The sequence below is a fragment of the Lissotriton vulgaris genome, chromosome 10 (assembly GCF_964263255.1).
Source record: "Lissotriton vulgaris chromosome 10, aLisVul1.2, whole genome shotgun sequence".
NCBI lineage: Eukaryota > Metazoa > Chordata > Amphibia > Caudata > Salamandridae > Lissotriton > Lissotriton vulgaris.
The window spans coordinates 124,897,858-124,915,404 of NC_141698.1; the positions used below are offsets into that span (position 1 = coordinate 124,897,858).

General features: G+C 42.0%; 1 protein-coding gene across 2 annotated transcripts in view; it reads left to right on the forward strand.

Annotated features, from left to right (window-relative positions):
- Positions 1–10,544, forward strand: part of LOC147684820 (cytochrome P450 3A21-like) — a 265,486-nt gene extending 254,942 nt beyond the window's left edge. For both annotated transcript variants that reach the window (XM_086940695.1, XM_086940694.1), the window contains exon 13: positions 7,340–10,544. In XM_086940695.1, the coding sequence (XP_086796821.1) occupies positions 7,340–7,438 (99 nt within the window). In that variant the 3' untranslated portion in view covers positions 7,439–10,544. The remainder of the gene's footprint in view (positions 1–7,339) is intronic.
- The last annotated feature ends 7,003 nt before the right edge of the window (positions 10,545–17,547 follow it).

The following is a 17,547-nucleotide window of genomic DNA, read 5'->3' on the forward strand; positions in this document are numbered from 1 at the left end:
TTGTTACTCCACTGAAACCCAACACTTTCCCAACTGTTACACTCACTGGAGTGGGAATAATAATTTTCACCCCTCCGCTGTCCAACACTTTCCCAACTGTTGCACTCACTGGAATTTGAATAGTAATGTTTACCCCTCCGCTATCCAACACTTTTCCTACTGTTACACTCATTGGAGTTGGAATAGTCATTTTTACCCCTCCACTATCCAACACGTTGCCTACTGTTGCACTCACTGGAATGGGAATAGTAATTTCTACCCCTCCGCCATCCAACACTTTCCCTACTGTTGCACTCAATGGAGTGAGAATAGTAATGTTTACCCCTCTGCTAGCCAACACTTTCCCTACTGTTGCACTCACTGGAGTGGGAATAGTAATTTTTACCCCTCAGCTATCCAACACTTTCCCTACTGTTGCCCTCACTGGAGTTTGAATAGTAATTTTTACCCCTCTGCTTTCCAACACTTTCCCTACTGTTACACTCATTGGAGTGGGAATAGTCATTTTTGCACCTCCGCTATCCAGCACTTTCCCTACTGTTGCACTCACTGGAGTGGGAATAGTAATTTTTACCCCTTCACTAGCCAACACTTTCCCTACTGTTACACTCACTGGAGTGGGAATAGTAATGTTTACCCCTCAGCTATCCAACACTTTCCCTACTGTTGCACTCACTGGAGTTTGAATAGTAATTTTTACCCCTCTGCTATCCAACACTTTCCCTACTGTTAGAATCATTGGAGTGGGAATAGTAATTTTTACCCCTCCACTAGCCACTTTCCCTACTGTTGCACTCACTGAAGTGGGAATAGTAATTTTTACTCCTCCGCTAGCCAAGACTGTCCCTACTGTTACCACTCACTGGAGTGGGAATAGTAATTTCTACCCCTCCGCTAGCCAACACTTTCCCTATTGTTGTACTAACTGGAAAGGGAATAGTAATTTCTACTCCTCCGCTATCCAACACTTGTACCTACTGTTGCTCTCACTAGAGTGGGAATAGTAATTTTTATCCCTTCGCTATCCAACACTTTCCCTACTGTTGTACTCCCTGGAGTAGGAATAGTAAAATTTCTATCCAACACTTTCCCAACTGTTGCACTCACTGGAGTGGAAAGTGTAATTTTTACCCCTCTGGTATCCAGGATTTTCTCTACTGTTGCACGCACTGGAGAGAGAGATTTAAGTTTGAATATTTTTAAATAGTTTCATCCTTTAGTATATAACAGAATGTGTTTTTTTATTGGACTTTATGTTATTGGTATATATATATATATATATATATATATATATACAATGTACATATTTGAGGCGAAACGCGTCCGAGGGCGACATGAAATAAATATTTTATGGTCAGCACACAGTCTTGTCACCTGTAGTTTTTCTACTTGAAAGGTGGATATATATATATATATATATATATATATATATATATATATATATATATATATATATATATATATATATATATATATATATATATATATATATTGTAAATTTTTATATAATTTTTAAATTATAAAAGAAATTACAATGTATAGTTTATTGTTTTGAAGGAAATATATATGAATTATTATGTATGTATGTTTAACTTTTTTTAATTATGTTTATTTATTATATTTTTTGAATTTATATTAAATCTACTCTATTTCTATATTAAATTTATTATTTAACATAATTAATATTTATTATTTTACTATATATAAATCAAGTTTTCTCCAAGTTCAGACTCCTTTCGGTGTTCTGAGGAGATCCGCTCACCGCGATGGGCTCCTGTAGTCGACCGAGGCCAGCCGATAAAATATCAAGTCATTTGCCGGTTGCCCAATTCGTACAGAGGCCACAGCAAGACTGTTCAGTTACTTCTGTGTATTGGCAGCAGGCATGCGTAGGACCTCACAGCTTTCTCCCTCCTTACAATCGTTAGCCTGATGCGTTTCAGGAATACCCTTCCTTTCTTCAGAGGCAAAGTTCTGGCTTTGATGACATTTTTTTGCATGTGATTCATATACTTTAACACCTGCCCCAGTGGGCATGGCCACTCGCGTGGCCCTCTGGGTGTTGTAGTTCACCTTCTGCATTATACCCTTGTGGGTCAGTTGATCATGTCCAAATTTAAAACATAGTTTTTCCTAGTGGGTAGCAGCGAGGAAGCTGCAGTCGTCCGCTCCGCTTTATTGTTGCCAAATTGCGAAGGCAAGCATCCTCCCGCGTGGGGTGCCCTCCGCTTCCTTCTCCAAATTCAGACTCCTTTCGGTGTCCTGAGGATAATTAAGGGGCCGACCACCATCGTTGCGGTGCTTGGGACCGCCCACCATGCATGCAGCGTTCCCACCACTGCGATTACTGGCGGGCGCATCCCGGGTATTTCACATGGCGGACGGTGCTGCTGGCTGCAGCACCGTTCACAATGTGAAATTGACATGAAGTGCATTTTCCTGCACTACCTGGCAGGCACCACACAATGCCTGCCACTTTATGCAGGGGGTACCATGGGTACCCCAGTGCACAAACACCCTCCCCCCACACAGAAGGGGCCCAGAACAGGCCCCCAAATCCATTCTTCACCAGCCTTTCCATGACGGTTCCCCCGCCATGGAAAGGCTGGCTCAGGCCAGCATTGTGATCTGGGGGATAGTGCCTGCTAGGCTCCGCCACGATTCACATCCAGTTGTCCTCTCCCCAGGTAATCGTTACGATTGCCTGTGGCAGAAGCATGGCGGGCGGTCTTTACGCCCACCACGTTTGCGGAACGATTCCCCGTGCCATTGTGATGTGGCAGGAGATATTGCCAGTCAGATGGCGGAGGGCCCGCCACCACACGGCTGGCAGTGGTGGGCTTTCAGCCATCCTAATGAGCCTCTATGATTGGTACACTGGTACCTGCTGACTTAGGAGTGTCATGTATACTTTTTGCTATCCATTCAACTGCCCCATTTACATATAAGCTAAAAAGTTTGAGAGCCAGCACGCTCCCCTGTCGACACCACGATTAATGCTTATCTTAGCAGTAAGATCTACTCCTGCATTCCACCTGACCTGGGCACATGACAAATACTTTTTGGCTTAAGTCGATTAGGCTAATAGGTCTATAATTGGAGTGTACATCCTTCCTCCCCTTCTTGTAAATAGGCACAATTATTGCTCTTCGCCAAGAGTGTGGAATGTCCTTCCCCCTCAAAATGGCATTACTAAGAGCATTCAAGTACCGGACCCCTATATCCGGATATCCCTGGATGCCCTCAGGACCTGGGGCTTTCCCCCTTTTTAATAGATGCAGCTCCTATGCGGTTTCTGTCATTTCAAGGACTATATTATCTTTTACATTGTCCTGCTCTTTTACACATTCTGGTCCACGCTGCATCTCTCAAAGTATTCGGTACTACTTCTTAACCATGTCTTATAAAGCTTTGTGAAATGGGCTTCCCATGCATTGAGTGGACTGCTGAGTCCTGGTCATTTCCTGCACTATAATACCCATGTGCTATGAGATACGAAAACTCCTATGTAGGGATTCAGTAATTTTGTCCCATTGCTCTATATCCCACTCCCTTTTCGTCTTTGTTAGTTTATCTTTATAGGCCTTCCTGGTAGTCAGCAAACCTTTGTAATCCCCCAATTTTCCTGCTTCTACAATTGCAGTTTGGGCCTTTCTTCACTTGTATACCATCCAGGTGGGTTTAAGAGGTAATTTCCCCTCCCTCTTTCTTTAGTGAGGAGTAATGTTACTTGCCCCATGAGGTTCAAATGTAAGTCTACAAAATTAGTTACACTTGGGTCTAACATCTCAAGCGGGGCCAACTTGTCTACATGAAGACTGTAGATACCTGACTGCACTTTACCATTATTTGCTATTGAAGCCCATTTGACATCCCTTTTATTGTTACATGTATTAATTCTACTTACAGGGGAAGCGGTTCCAAAAGCAGGTAGATTTGCAAAGGATCTAGCACTGAAATAGACCCTAGTGCTTCATGATCACTGTCATTTCTTGGTATCACCCTCATATCAGTTAGGAAAGACCAAAGAGGAATATCCACCAAGATATAATCAATATTACTTGTGTATAACCCCAGCTTAAAAGTTGGACGAGCGGGGCAATCAGACTTGGTGCAATCATTAACAATATTCAAGTCGTATGAAGCCAGCAAATCGATTTCCTTAACAATCCTTTGTTGGCTTACCTTATGAGTAAAATTGTCGACTGAAGCTGTCCTTGGCCCGTAGCATTGTTCCATCAGATTATGCGGAATTAGAACCTCCGGCAATTTTGTATTAAAGTTGCCTGCTATGAACTTAAAGTGAGTGTTTTTTAAAGATTCAATTATGTGAGATAATTGGGTTACTGATCTTGAAAAGTGATTTGTCCGAATTGAGCGAATAATATACACATTTATAATTGCTATGTGCCATGGCCCCAATGAGGGGGCAGAGGGAATAGCCATGCCTAGGATATCTCTACAGTCATATCTCAATCTGTTTACCGAAGGGAACAATTCCGTTTTGCGCCATGTCAACAGCTCACCTGATGGTCTTCTCACTTTTGAAAGGACTTCTCTAGATGCAAAGTTGATGTATCTTGCTCTGTGCACCGGTTCTATAGCCCATGTTTCCTGCATCAGAACTTTGTAGAATTGATCTATATAAGTGAGCCCCACTTCAGATCCTCTAACGTTGCTCTTTTGATAGTAATTTTATTGCGTCTATCTGGCCCACTTATTCCTTTTGATTATGTGATGCCATAATTATTTCCCCTCTGCTCTCTATGGTATGTGGGATGCGGTCTTTTGTCTCTATTCTTTTTTGATTATAGGAGGCCACTGAGTTTGGAGAGCCTTCTGTAAAAGCATGAATCAACTGTGGGGTTCTAATGGCTTGCTTCTGGATTCCTAACTGTCAGTCAAGATCGGACAGGCCACCCCCCACCACATTCAGGGCCGGACTGGCCATAGCGGGCACCGGGCAATCCCCCGGTACGCCCAATGGGTGGGTGCCTGTTTGGGGCCTCTGGGGGCTGTTTTTGATACAGTGCCCTTTTTGCAGCATAGCTGCAAAATCGGTCCTGTAACAAAATCGGCCGAAAACCGGCCCGGCAAAGAACTCGGTGGCACCCACAACCCTATGGGGAAGGGGGGGGGGGCAGCCGAGCACTTTGCCAGGGCCGGTTTTGGTTCCCAGTCCGGCCCTGACCACATTTCACAGGGATTGTGGATAGATAGTTGCTTACTGTTGAGTTTGGTTTATGGATAATAACAGTCCATTCTGTACAGTCCACGGGGGTTAATCTTAAGTCTAATGCTCAATTCAGTAGGAGGTCTATACCTATGTTCCAGTCCTGTTAAACCTTTCAGTACACTGTGGCTTGCTAGCTTTAGGCCTATGTAGTCTGTCAAATGCTGATCCTGACTAAATCTGGTGGCTTTCATCATCTCTTATAACATATCTACAACCCCTCACTTTTCTAAGCCAGTGAATGGCTTTATTGATTAACGAATCTTGAGTTTCTCTAGCTGTGGGTGGAAGTTTTGGCACATCTACCATGTATATGTCCCATTTCTTTTCTTGCTCTTCTGATGGTGTCATTGAAATTTAAATTTATTATTGATGAAGCCTGTTACGTATACTGTAGAACATTTACTCTTTTACCCAATACAGATTCCCCCAGTGTCAGCTTACATCCGTGTGGCATGGTACAGTTTCGACCAGCTTCCAAGGAAGACCTAATCAACTCCCTTCCCTTTTTAGAGGCCTCAGAGGTCAGTATTGGGTGGGGCCAATTCATAGTGTGAGGTGTTATGCCATCTTGAGGAGTACCCCCTGGGTTCGCTTTCTGATAAGGGCAGATTAAAGTATCTGCTTCCTTTGATGGGGGAAATGTAGAACTAAGGGTCAGTACCATGGCTGTCAATTTAACAACCTTTTCATTAATAACCTTTGTCAAATTGCTCCTGTATTCCTTTAATCCTGCTATCTAATATTGGATAACCGCTATCTGATCATTCAGAAAGTCCTTCTCTATATCTATAGGATTGTGATGCGCTATTGTAGACAATATGGGTGCGGTTCTGTTCGCATGTGTCTCTTCCAGGGTCCCCAAGGCATCAAACTGGTTGCAACACTAAACCATTATTGCTAATGCAGCAGTAGGTGGGTCAGATAGCTGAATAACTTTCATTTCTTGCTGTCCCTCTAAAACCTACGGACAGTTCAGTTGGAGAGTGCCCAAATTGTGATGCTAAACTGCAGCATCTGTGAGGGGAATGCCGCTTGTGTAATCTGGTTCCAGATCCGAAACAATTTTTTTGCAATATATAAAAACTGTTCAATTAAAAGACTGACTCCTATAATGTGAAGGCAGACCACTTTCACTATCCTGAGTGCCCCTCAAAAGAAAATCAGAACCTCTGATCTTCATTACTCTCAGTTCCCCTCAGAAAAACCACAAATTCAATTGATACCACTTTGACCATCATGAGAACCCCTCAGAAAATGCATTAGTTGCAGTGTCTTGGGATTCCCTTGTAGCCTTGCCCATGTCGCTAAGCTCACATCACAGAGAAATTATTTAGATTCACGATACAATATGATAGTCAACAATTCTAGTAAACTGTTGTGTTTATAGTTTGCAAATAAGGCCATCAACATATTAATGCTGCAGTCAATGTATAAATGATCCCATCAAACAGCCGAGAACCAATTATCAAACAGTGAGTGTGATTTTGTCACTGGAAATGATCAGAGTTATTCATGCACTGTTGTGGAGAACCGCAGCCTTAAGGCCCGGTGGCGCAGGGTACGCCTGAAATCCCCGGGATTCACCTGCCTTGTCAAAACAGAGACACTGACTCTTCGTCTGGCGTAGAAGATGGTATTTATTAGCTGCAGCTAGTACAGTGGTCTTAGAAGTCGCCAATACAACGAGATTCAAAAGAGACTGCCACTTAACTCTGTGGCGCACAGGTTTATATATCATACAACACAATGCAAAAATGCATTCGCACACAAACATGAGCTATAGGCAAACGTTATAGACAATGCTTTAAGTCCAAAACAACTCAAGTTCCTGAGTATGTTGATTTTCAGTGCTATTTGGAAAGTTCATAAATCTTAAATTTGCATATTTCGTTACCCATAGAACTCAGACATATAATGTTTCCGCTTGTGCAGCAAATAAATGTGTGTGTTAGGTAGCTGATGGTCGTAACTACTACTGGATGCATTTCTAGCCATTGTGAGGGTTTTATGGCCAGTTAGATATGTCTTATATCATATTTAATCTCATGTCTCAGGGTCTTGTTTAAACATCACTGATGATTTTCAAAATTTCTATCTTTGCAGATTCCGCTTGAGTTGGACACAAGGGGACTCACAAAAAGCAAAACCCCAATATATCTAAAACTTGTGCCCAGGACAGCTGCACCGGTAGAAGATAAATGAATGACACAAACCACAGACGTCCTTCTGCAAATACTAACAGCATGCAACCAATTGCGAATATCACATTGGAAAATGAAGACACAATATATTGCCCAGCAAGGCCAGTCCTTGATGCCTTTCCTACAGCTTCCTGTCCTTGAACCCCTGTCAGTTTTTATTCTTCAGCTTTGGATTTAGCTTTTTTATTTACGTTTCTTGCACGGCAGTTGCTAAAATCACCATTGCATCATTGATTAACATAATTATGCCTCAGATATGGGGCCAGATGTAGGTGGCCATTTACCGACCGGTAACGGCCGATTTCAGCCGTTACTGACCGGTAAATGGGTATTTGTGATGTAGGGGCCCTATTTTACCGATTCAGTAAATTTACAGAATTGGTAAATTTACCGAATCGGTAAAATACCGAATCGGTATTTTTACCGATTCGGTAACTGCTAGATGTAGGTGGGACTCTTCTGAGTCCCAAAGGCCTTACAGATTCGGTATTTTACCACCCAATCCAATTGGGTGGTAAAATACGGAATCCAGGTGTGCATGCGCATTTGTGCATTCACACCTATGCCATGTGACAAACAGACATGCCCTTAGGGCATGTCTGTGTGCCACATGGCACACATGCCTGTATTTGGGGTGCTAGAGGGTGTCAAAGTGACAATCCCTGCACCCTTGCAGGATTCGGTATTTACCGAATAGGTAAAATTCGGTATTTATGAGTCGGTAAAATATACTTACCTACATCTGGCCCATGGTGTTTTATTCTGAACGCCACCATAAAGGTCTAGGTAGAGCTATATAAAACTCTCAAATAAATACATTATCACTTCCTATTTGTTTCTGTAACAGCATGGCTGCTGCCTTGAAACCACAAGGAGGGCATCACTCGTCGCAATGCTGAGACACAGGCACCTGCCAGCCTTCTGTCAACCCTGAAAAACGTATTAAAACTGCACGTCACTCGACTCTTTTTTTTCCGTCAGTCGAGTATCCAAGAATGTAAAAAAACTAAAGATTTAGCGCTTGATGGGAGCTGCACACATCTCATACTTTCAGCCGGTAATTAATGTTGTAGCTGCAGTGAGCAGCCACCTCGGGAGCCCCTTTAGCCGATGCTGGCAGCCCCCAGGGCCGCGCCTGTTCTCCTGGGTGTGCGGCTGTCAATGCCTGGCAACCTCCCACCACCGCGAAAACCGCAGCAGGCACAGCTCTGTCACACAGCATGTCCGATTTCCAAAGCTAACAGAGATCTCCTGGCAGCAGGGAGGCCGCACCCCAGTTGTAATGTATAACTAATAACATAACATGTGTATGTGTAAAGCGCACGTTCGCCCAGAGGTCTCTTGTTGCTGAATAACAGATGTTCATTGTTACCCAACTCAATGGTACTAATTTTATCGACCTCAGATGGATGAAAGGCTGAGTGGACCCGCTGGGATTTGAACCGGTGACCATGAGGTCGAACACGGGCCACTGCAATTGACGCACTAGTTCACTGACCCACCAGACCCGTGCAATATGCTCTGTATTTAGAAAGAATATAAAACTGCTTGATAGTGGGAGGGTCTCCTTCCTTTAACTCTCACAGAAAGGGATAGTGCATGCTCATGTCCTCTGCTCCTATGAATTCATATTTTCCTACATATGACTCAGAATTATCTTCTGCGCACAGACAAACAGACTCGGAAGGATTAGCATTGATATTTAAATTATGTTTTGCTTTAGAAAAAGTATTGATTTAAATGCAGATACAATGATTTGTCAGCATAGAGATGAATGATTAAATATAATGTGAGAGAATCTCTTACAACATGTGTGCCACTAGAAGGGATGCATCTTGCCTGGAAGTCCCTGCTCAGCAGCTAGTTTGTTGCACATTCAGTTAAAACAGTAAATAATCTGAGATGATCGATCCTCAAAGTGATATGTGCCATCAGGGAAAGATAGATCATTTGATATGTTGGGCAGTAGTGGTGGTTCATTAAAGAAGGATGCTAGGCAAGTTACACAAAAAGTTTAATATATGTATCCACGTATGGGGCTAATTTAGACTTTGGTGGAGTGTTCTGCTTTTCTACATTAACAGAGTACCCTCTCTATCATACTCAAGGTCCGCCCGCTCAATTTAGAGGGAGGCAGATTTTAAGTATATCAATAACAGAGTTTACTCCTGCTTTATCGCCAACATACTCCTCGAGCTAGCCACCTGACTGACCCCCAATTTAGGGCCCAATTATGATGCCGTAGGAAACGGCTCCAACCCATTTGGATGGAGTCGGTTGGAAATAAATCCAAACCGGATTATCGAATGGCTTCCAAAGGTCTTGGAAAGCCACCTTTAAACCCAAGGGCGGCTTTTTCTGCCCAAGGGATTACAATGTCGGATTCCGACAGCCTTTCTGTGCCCGCCTTTTGACACAGAAAGGCTGTTGGCAGTCGCCTTTGGGGGCCCCCAGCAGGCCCCCATATGTGCAAAGCCGCCGGATGGCAGCCGAGGGGGCACCTACGGTGCCCCTCTGTTGATCCCTGCACCCTGTGGCAGGCACCTTGAGGTGCAGGGATGAACTGCACCTCTTCCCTTTACACTGAGAGCACGTATTCTGGTCGGAATGCATGCTCTCATTGTAAAGGATAGGAGTGCGATCGAGCAGTGTTCCGTTGCAACCTACTTGCTAGGTTGGGACCGCTGACAGTAGGCCAGTCGGTCCCAGTTACCAATCGCTGTCGGATGGACTCAGGTCCATCTGACATCGTAATCGGGCCCTTAGAGGGAGTGACCAGATATATGTTTCCCATGGTGTTGGTCTCATTAGTTTTTTTATTTTTCCAAAGCAAACCCCTGCTTTGGGAGGTTATTTAAATACATGAAAAACATTGTAAAAGTGTTATGGGGATCCATCATATTTGTTGGAGCTATCCATCAAACTTTTACATTTCTAACTAGAACCTCTGTAATGCCAGTTTCTGCCAATGTTAGAAGCTGCACACGAGGGGGGAGGACAATTTTACATTTGGCAGGCATTGCTCCCTAAAGAAGGTGGGGCAAATGTTCTCCACCATCCCGACAGACCACCCGTCCCTCTAAAATGTAAGTCAGCCCCTATGACACAACAGAATTGAAGACTACGATTCAATTGTATACGTTTATTGGAAAAAATAATTTGAAAGATTTTTCAACAAATGAAAATGTTTAAGAAAGAAATACAAATGGAAATGGAAGCATACATATGAACAATACATCGCATTTTCCAAAAAGACATTGCTATAATGTTATTGAAACTGCAGGAAGATTAAAAAAGTTTCTGAAGATCAGAATGTGATGTAATACAAGAATTATATAATTTTGAATTCGGCAAAAAGGGATGCTTTGTTGTAAACATAGGCATGTATTGGCATAAAGAATACACCATACCTTAGCTACAGAGAGGAGGTTACATCAACTTAAATAGTGATCCCATATACTGACTCTCTAGATATAAGATTAAAATAATAAACAGGTTACAAAGAAAATGTCAAAACTGCTCTCAAACACAAGTTATTTCTAGTACATATACAGATATTAGAAGCAATCTAGGAAATGTTGATGTTACTATCTTTTCCAGAGGTGACTGTGCTTTCTGTGCCGAAATTGATGCATTTTATAACTTCATCATTTTCTTTATATGCTAATATTTAGTTGCACATTTTGTCCGATAAATTTATATTACATCATCATGATTGGAAATGCAACTTGGGACTTAGTGTAAGTGTGTTGATGTGTATTGAGTTGTTTCATTTGATTTGGGTTTATTTTATGTTGTAATAAAAACATTAAAAAGTATGTTAGCAATCCATTTGACATAATATGGAATCTATGTTTTTAGGTTGACTAAAAATGGCAAAATAATTTGGAGAGTTCGGAAAATATTTGAATAATGTATATCATTCCATTAAATACATTTTGTAAGGATGATGTCCAAGAGATTACTTTTTAGTATTGCAAATGAGAGAGGAACACAATCAATTGACCACAGATCTCTATGGTAAATAGACAGATTGCAACATCTTATTACTGGCAACAAGCTATAATCCAAATTCAATAAAAACAGCTCCCTGTACAGTCAACTATTGTTTGTAAATTCACAGTGTCCAATGAAGAACAATGTGTAATTCATGAGAGATAAGTGCTTGATACATTTCACACATGTGCATAAAGCTATTCAGAACAAATATTAAAGCAAATGACAGATAGTTTTCCCTGGATTTAAAATAGGGATCCATTAAAGATGTCAAGTCAGAAAGAGATGGAAGAATGTGCAAAGTTATTTATTCAGTTTAGCAGACATCCCTGAATAATTAAAAAGATAAAATAGCAGAAAATGTACATTAAAGGAGAGGTTAATAGAAGTTGAGCATCACAATTACTACAACTACTATTGTTCCAGAAAAAATGGGGACACAACCAATGTTCCCTCTAATTGTTTTCCTTTGTGTGCGGCAGAGTAAGGTCTCTGTGCGCTGCAGCCAAGGCTATGTGCGCCCAAGAGACCGACAGCATGTGTAGAACAGGGCTTTAAGTGGGATGAAAAACACGAGGGGGGTCTCTCAACGGGGCGTGGCCAAAGCAAATAAGGGCGCGCTTCACACACAGCACTGCACGCTCGGGGAAACGGAGGTGCGCGGGCTCTCAGGCGTGCACGCTCCTGGGAACAGTGGACACAACACATCCTTGTTTTTAATGCAATAATTGCAGCAGCAAGCTTAAAGTTCATTATATACATCACACTAAAAGCAAATGAGATAGCATTTTATGAATTTCAAGAAATATAACATTTAAATTATATTTATGGAATCAAATGCCATGTGGAATGTTATATATTGACACACTTATTATAAAATAACAATAGGAATACAAAATCACAATTCAACAAGAACACATTCAAATTCTATGAAACACTTAATTGAAATGATGATAATATAGCACAACTTTGCTGCCAAACTTGCAAAATTGTACCAAAACATACATGTAATGGAGACATGCCAACGATGCTTCAAGAACAGAATGTTCTTGTATCCTTGTATTTGTTAGAGACTTGAATGCCTAAATAAATGTAGGCTTTTTCCTGCTTTTTGTGAATGGAGGTGATAACTTGAGATTTATGATGTCATCTTAAGAGGACCATAAATTAAATGTGTTTGTCCTTTAGCAGTATATTACTGGTCCAGAAGTGGGCATAAGGTTGATAGGTAACAAAGCCAATGGACATAAACATCACTTTTGTGTTGTCTGGGATATGTCACAGGAAAACTGCATAGACTTTGGATTGTTTTTCAAAGGATTACCTTGTATTAGGAAGCAAATTACTTGTCAATTAGATTTCTCCTGTGAAGCGAGCAAATATAAATAATTTCATTACAACTTATACTTGAAGTGTCTTATAACATATCAAAATAACATTAGAGGTGCATCAAGACTCATATATAAACATACATAGGACAATTGAAAATAATAATTATACATTTAAGGCTAGCATCTAGATTCCCTTTTCAGGAAAGCTCCTCTCCCATTTACATATTGCGCTGTCCCCCAATGTAGTCTATTTATCTTTTGTATCTAATGCCAAGTTTCCCCATATGACACCTAGTTTCATCAGGGAGCGGGTTTCTCTTGCCCAAGCTAGGGCTTTCTCCATTTATAAGTTTCCTTTTACTATAGTCCACAATTCAACTATAGAAGGAGGTTTAGGGGAAATCCTAACCATGGCTATGGTGAGTCGGATAGCAACCAATAGGATTGTGATAAGACGTCTTAGACCCTGGCTCTCTTCTTTATAACACATAGGGCCAGATGTAGGTAAAATAGATATACCGATTTTTAATTACTGAATTTTACCGATTCGGTAATTAAAAATCGGTAAATCTAAGGGGTGGATATGTAGGTATTCCAGATGTGCTGGAATACCGAATCGGAAGAATTCGGTATTTACCGATTCGGTAAATACCGAATCGGTAATGCCCATTCATTCCTATGGGCTTTGAAGTCAATAGGAATGAATGGGCATTACCGATTCGGTATTTACCGAATCGGTAAATACCGATTTTCACAAGGGTGCAGGGGGTGTCACTTTGACACCCTCTGGCACCCCCAAAACAGGCTCGGGTGCCATGTGGCAGGCATACATGCCCTAAAGGCAGGTCTGCCTGTCACATGGCATAGGTGTGCATGCACACATGTGCATGCACACCGGAATCGGTATTTTACCATCAAATTGGATTTGATGGTAAAATACCGATTCTGTAAGGCCTCTGGGACTCTGAAGAGTCCCACCTACATCTGGGTGCCTCAGAATCGGTATAATTACCGAATTTTTATTTTACCGAATCGGTAAAATTACCGATTCGGTAATTTTACCGATTCGGTAAAATAATGCCCCCTACATACCTGTCACCCATTTACCGCTCGGTAAATGGCCTCAGACGGCCCCGTACATCTGGCCCATAATGATTTCAGTGACTGTAAGGGGAAATCTATCCCCAATTGTTGCCTCATCGCATGGCCTATCTTCTGCCAAAAAGTTTCTAGCTCTGAATGGGTGGCGAACATATGTACTATAACTAGTAGCATACACCCCACGTTTGGGGCATTTTTTCCGGTCCCCTGCTTCAACCCCTGAGCCCACACTAGCAATCTTCTCGGGGGTGTAATGAAGCATGCAGATTGTACGGAACTGTTGTAATCTTAGGCTAATAGAATAAATTGACCCATCTATAGTTCCTAGTGCCTGATTAATGGTTGTAGGAGTAACATTTATCCTCAGGGTCTTACTCGATCCCGCGGCTTGCTTTTCACAACCATCCTGTTTAAATTTGCTGAGGCATTGATACATGATACTGATTACTGAGTTCTGCTTCTCCCCATGCAAGCAATCCCATATCTCAGAGCTAGACACTGTCGTTAAGGCTAAGTGTTTAAAAAAGTAGTCCCTAATCTGAAGATATTTAAAGAACATATGAACAGGAAGATTAAAAAGAAGCTCTAAGTTTTTAAATATACTAAAGCTGTTACAATCGTACAGATCCCCCAGACAGTGAATCCCAAACCTAGCCCACCGTCTACTAATGGTATCTTGAAATACCCTAGGAAGCATGGGAAAGCGACAGAGTACATTTAACAGACATTACTTGCGATATATATATATATACACTGTCCCTGATGGTCTTCAACCTAACCCTTTTAAACTAATTATGGTAATTAGCTTTCTATAAAAACATTTCACAGTCAGACCCCAAGACCAAGCGATGACAAATATTTTGCGTTTCAATATCCAAGAGACTGCGGAAGCATCCCACAAATGCTGCCCAGTAATATATTTTAAAATCCAGAAAATCAAGCCCACCCTGATTATATGGATGCTTCGATAAATATATTGCCAGGCGTGTTTTTTTTATATCCCAAATAAAACTACCTAATACCCCTTCTAATTTCCTGAAAAAGAATTCGAAACATAAAGGGGGATTGACCAGAATAAGTATTAAAACTTTGCGAGTACCTACATTTTTATAATAATACACCATCCTACTATATCAATTGGTAGCTTGTGCCAACTTTTCAATCGCTTAACTGAAGCTTCCAACAATCGTTCATAGTTTAAAGTGGGTATACATTAAATCTGTTCCCAGATACACACCCATAGGTAAGTGGCTACAGGGCAAACAGCCGCTATGAGTCTGTCCGGACAAAGTTGAGAAGCACTTTTGTCTTCTTAACATTTCGCTTGTAGCCTGACAAAAAGCCAAATTTACTTACTTCATCTTCAATAAAGTTTATTGCAGTTGCTGGGTCAGTGGTAAAGACGCAATATCATCTGCGTAAGCAGTGACTTTAAGCTGACTTGCTCCTGATGTCAGCGGTATAATTTGTAGATTAGAGTGTAATGCCCGAATGAATGGCTCAATATACAGAGCAAACAACAGGGGAGAAAAATGGCATCCCTGCCTGGTACCACTTAGAATTGGGAAAGATGGTGATTGTAAGCTTGAATACAGTAGCTTTGCTTGAGTTGTAATATACAAAGCTTGCACCCATTGATTACATTTCCCTCTCAAACCAAATGCTGCAAGTGTAGCCCATAAGTAGTCCCAAACCACCCTGTTGAAAGCCTTTTCGGCATCTTAGAGGACCATGCCCAGGTTCACTGCTGACTTACTGGCTAGATCGAAAGCCCCCACTGCAGTATTGACATGAGCAGTAGTATCCCTACCCTGGATGAAGCCATGCTGCTGACTGGCTACAACTCCGGGAGATATTGGGGCCAAATCAGTGGCCAAGATTGTAGCAACAATCTTGCGGTCTGAGTTAATGAGAGAAATCAGTCGATAAGAATCCCACTCCTGTGGTGGCTTGTCTTTTTTTCTTTATTTTTAAAAAGACTATATTTGCCATATTCTAAAATTCAGGGACCCTCCCACTAGCCCCAATACATTGTCTACCCTCCCCCAAAGTTGAGACAATAATACTCTTGAAAATTTCATAAAACTCGGCTAGTATGGAATCCTCCCCTGCAGCTATCCCAGAGGGAAGACTAGATATTGCCTCTGTTATTTCGTCATGCAGGATTTCATTATCCAATAAGAACGAGTCTTCCTCACTCAAGAGCGGGAGGGCACTACCTTTGAGGTATTGCTGCATATCTTCCTCATCTGGTAGTGTAGTTTGTGCATATAATTTTTGATAACACCTGGAAAATTGTTCAACTATTGCCTGTGGGTGTGTATGCAGAATACCATTCATCCCTTTTATAGCCTTAATCTAGGTTTTAGCTCTGTTACACGCTACCAGAGGAGCAAGAACCTTCCTAATTTGTTCCCCATATTCATATTGTAGGAACAGGGGATGTATGTCGTTACAACGCATACTTTTACTCCGCGTACCATTACAACGCGGTATTTACAACGCATACCGCTACAACGCATAGCGCTTTGGGGTGCTGGATAGTGGTAAGTATAATTTACTATTCTAACTCCAGTCCCCGTGGACCCTAGGGAAGGTGTTGGATAGTAAATTAAACTTACCTCTTATCCTAGAGCGCCCCCCAGCGCAATGCGTTGTAACGGTATGCGTTGTAATGCCTGCGTTGTAGTGGTAGTGCGGAGTAAAAAATGCGTTGTAACAGGTGAATACCAGGAACAGGTGCTAATTGTAGCTCACAGCAGTGTTCTTCCTTAATGAGCTACTCATGACTGTCCTTGTATCTAATAGGGAGATATACAGTTGATTTTGGTTGCTAGCACCTCTCCGGACCGCATCTGCATGGTGTAATTTAACAGCAAGCAGTGCTTGAATAGCAGCTCTGCATGAAGCCTCCCACTCCTTAATCTGCTGCCAGATACACCCCCTTATAAACACCTTCATTGCATCCCAGACAACAAGAGGAGAGGCCATCTCGATATTGTCTGTAAGGAAGTCCTCTAAATGTATATTAATAATGGCTAGATACCTGCTGTCCATAAGTAGGGGGAACATCCATGACAACGCGGTCAAAACAGATAACGTAGAAATGTAAAAGATCTAACTGCCGTACGAACAACTTCAACCTGAAAGGAAAATAAAATGGGATTATGGTCAGAAGTGATCATGGAACACACTTCCATATCTGCAGATAGCATCATACTATCCGAAACCCATGCCATATCAGTTCTAGAATATTGCCTATATGGAGCAGAGTAGTGCATATAGCTTGCAGTAGCGGCCTGTTGCGGTAGTGCCGTGGGGTGGGGAGGGGGAGGGGCAGGGTGGGGACTAGTAAACTCTGGTCATGGCCGACCGGAGTAATGTAAACAAATAAATAAATAAAATGAATTTCATTGCGCGCGTTGAAACACATTTGGCGTTTCAGCGCCCACAACGAAATTGGGGACTTGCAGAAATTGGGGACAAATGCTGCTGCCGAACGGTTGCTGTTTTCATCCCAGGTTGCTCGCTGGCTGATCTGTCCACTCTACTTGGCCGGCCACTGGTTGAGACTGCCCATGGCTCTGGCGTAGGCATGAGCGAATTTTGCGGATCTCGCGTTCGCGAATTTTGCGGATTTGCGGATTCGCAATCCGCAAAATCCGCGAATTCCCGCGAATTT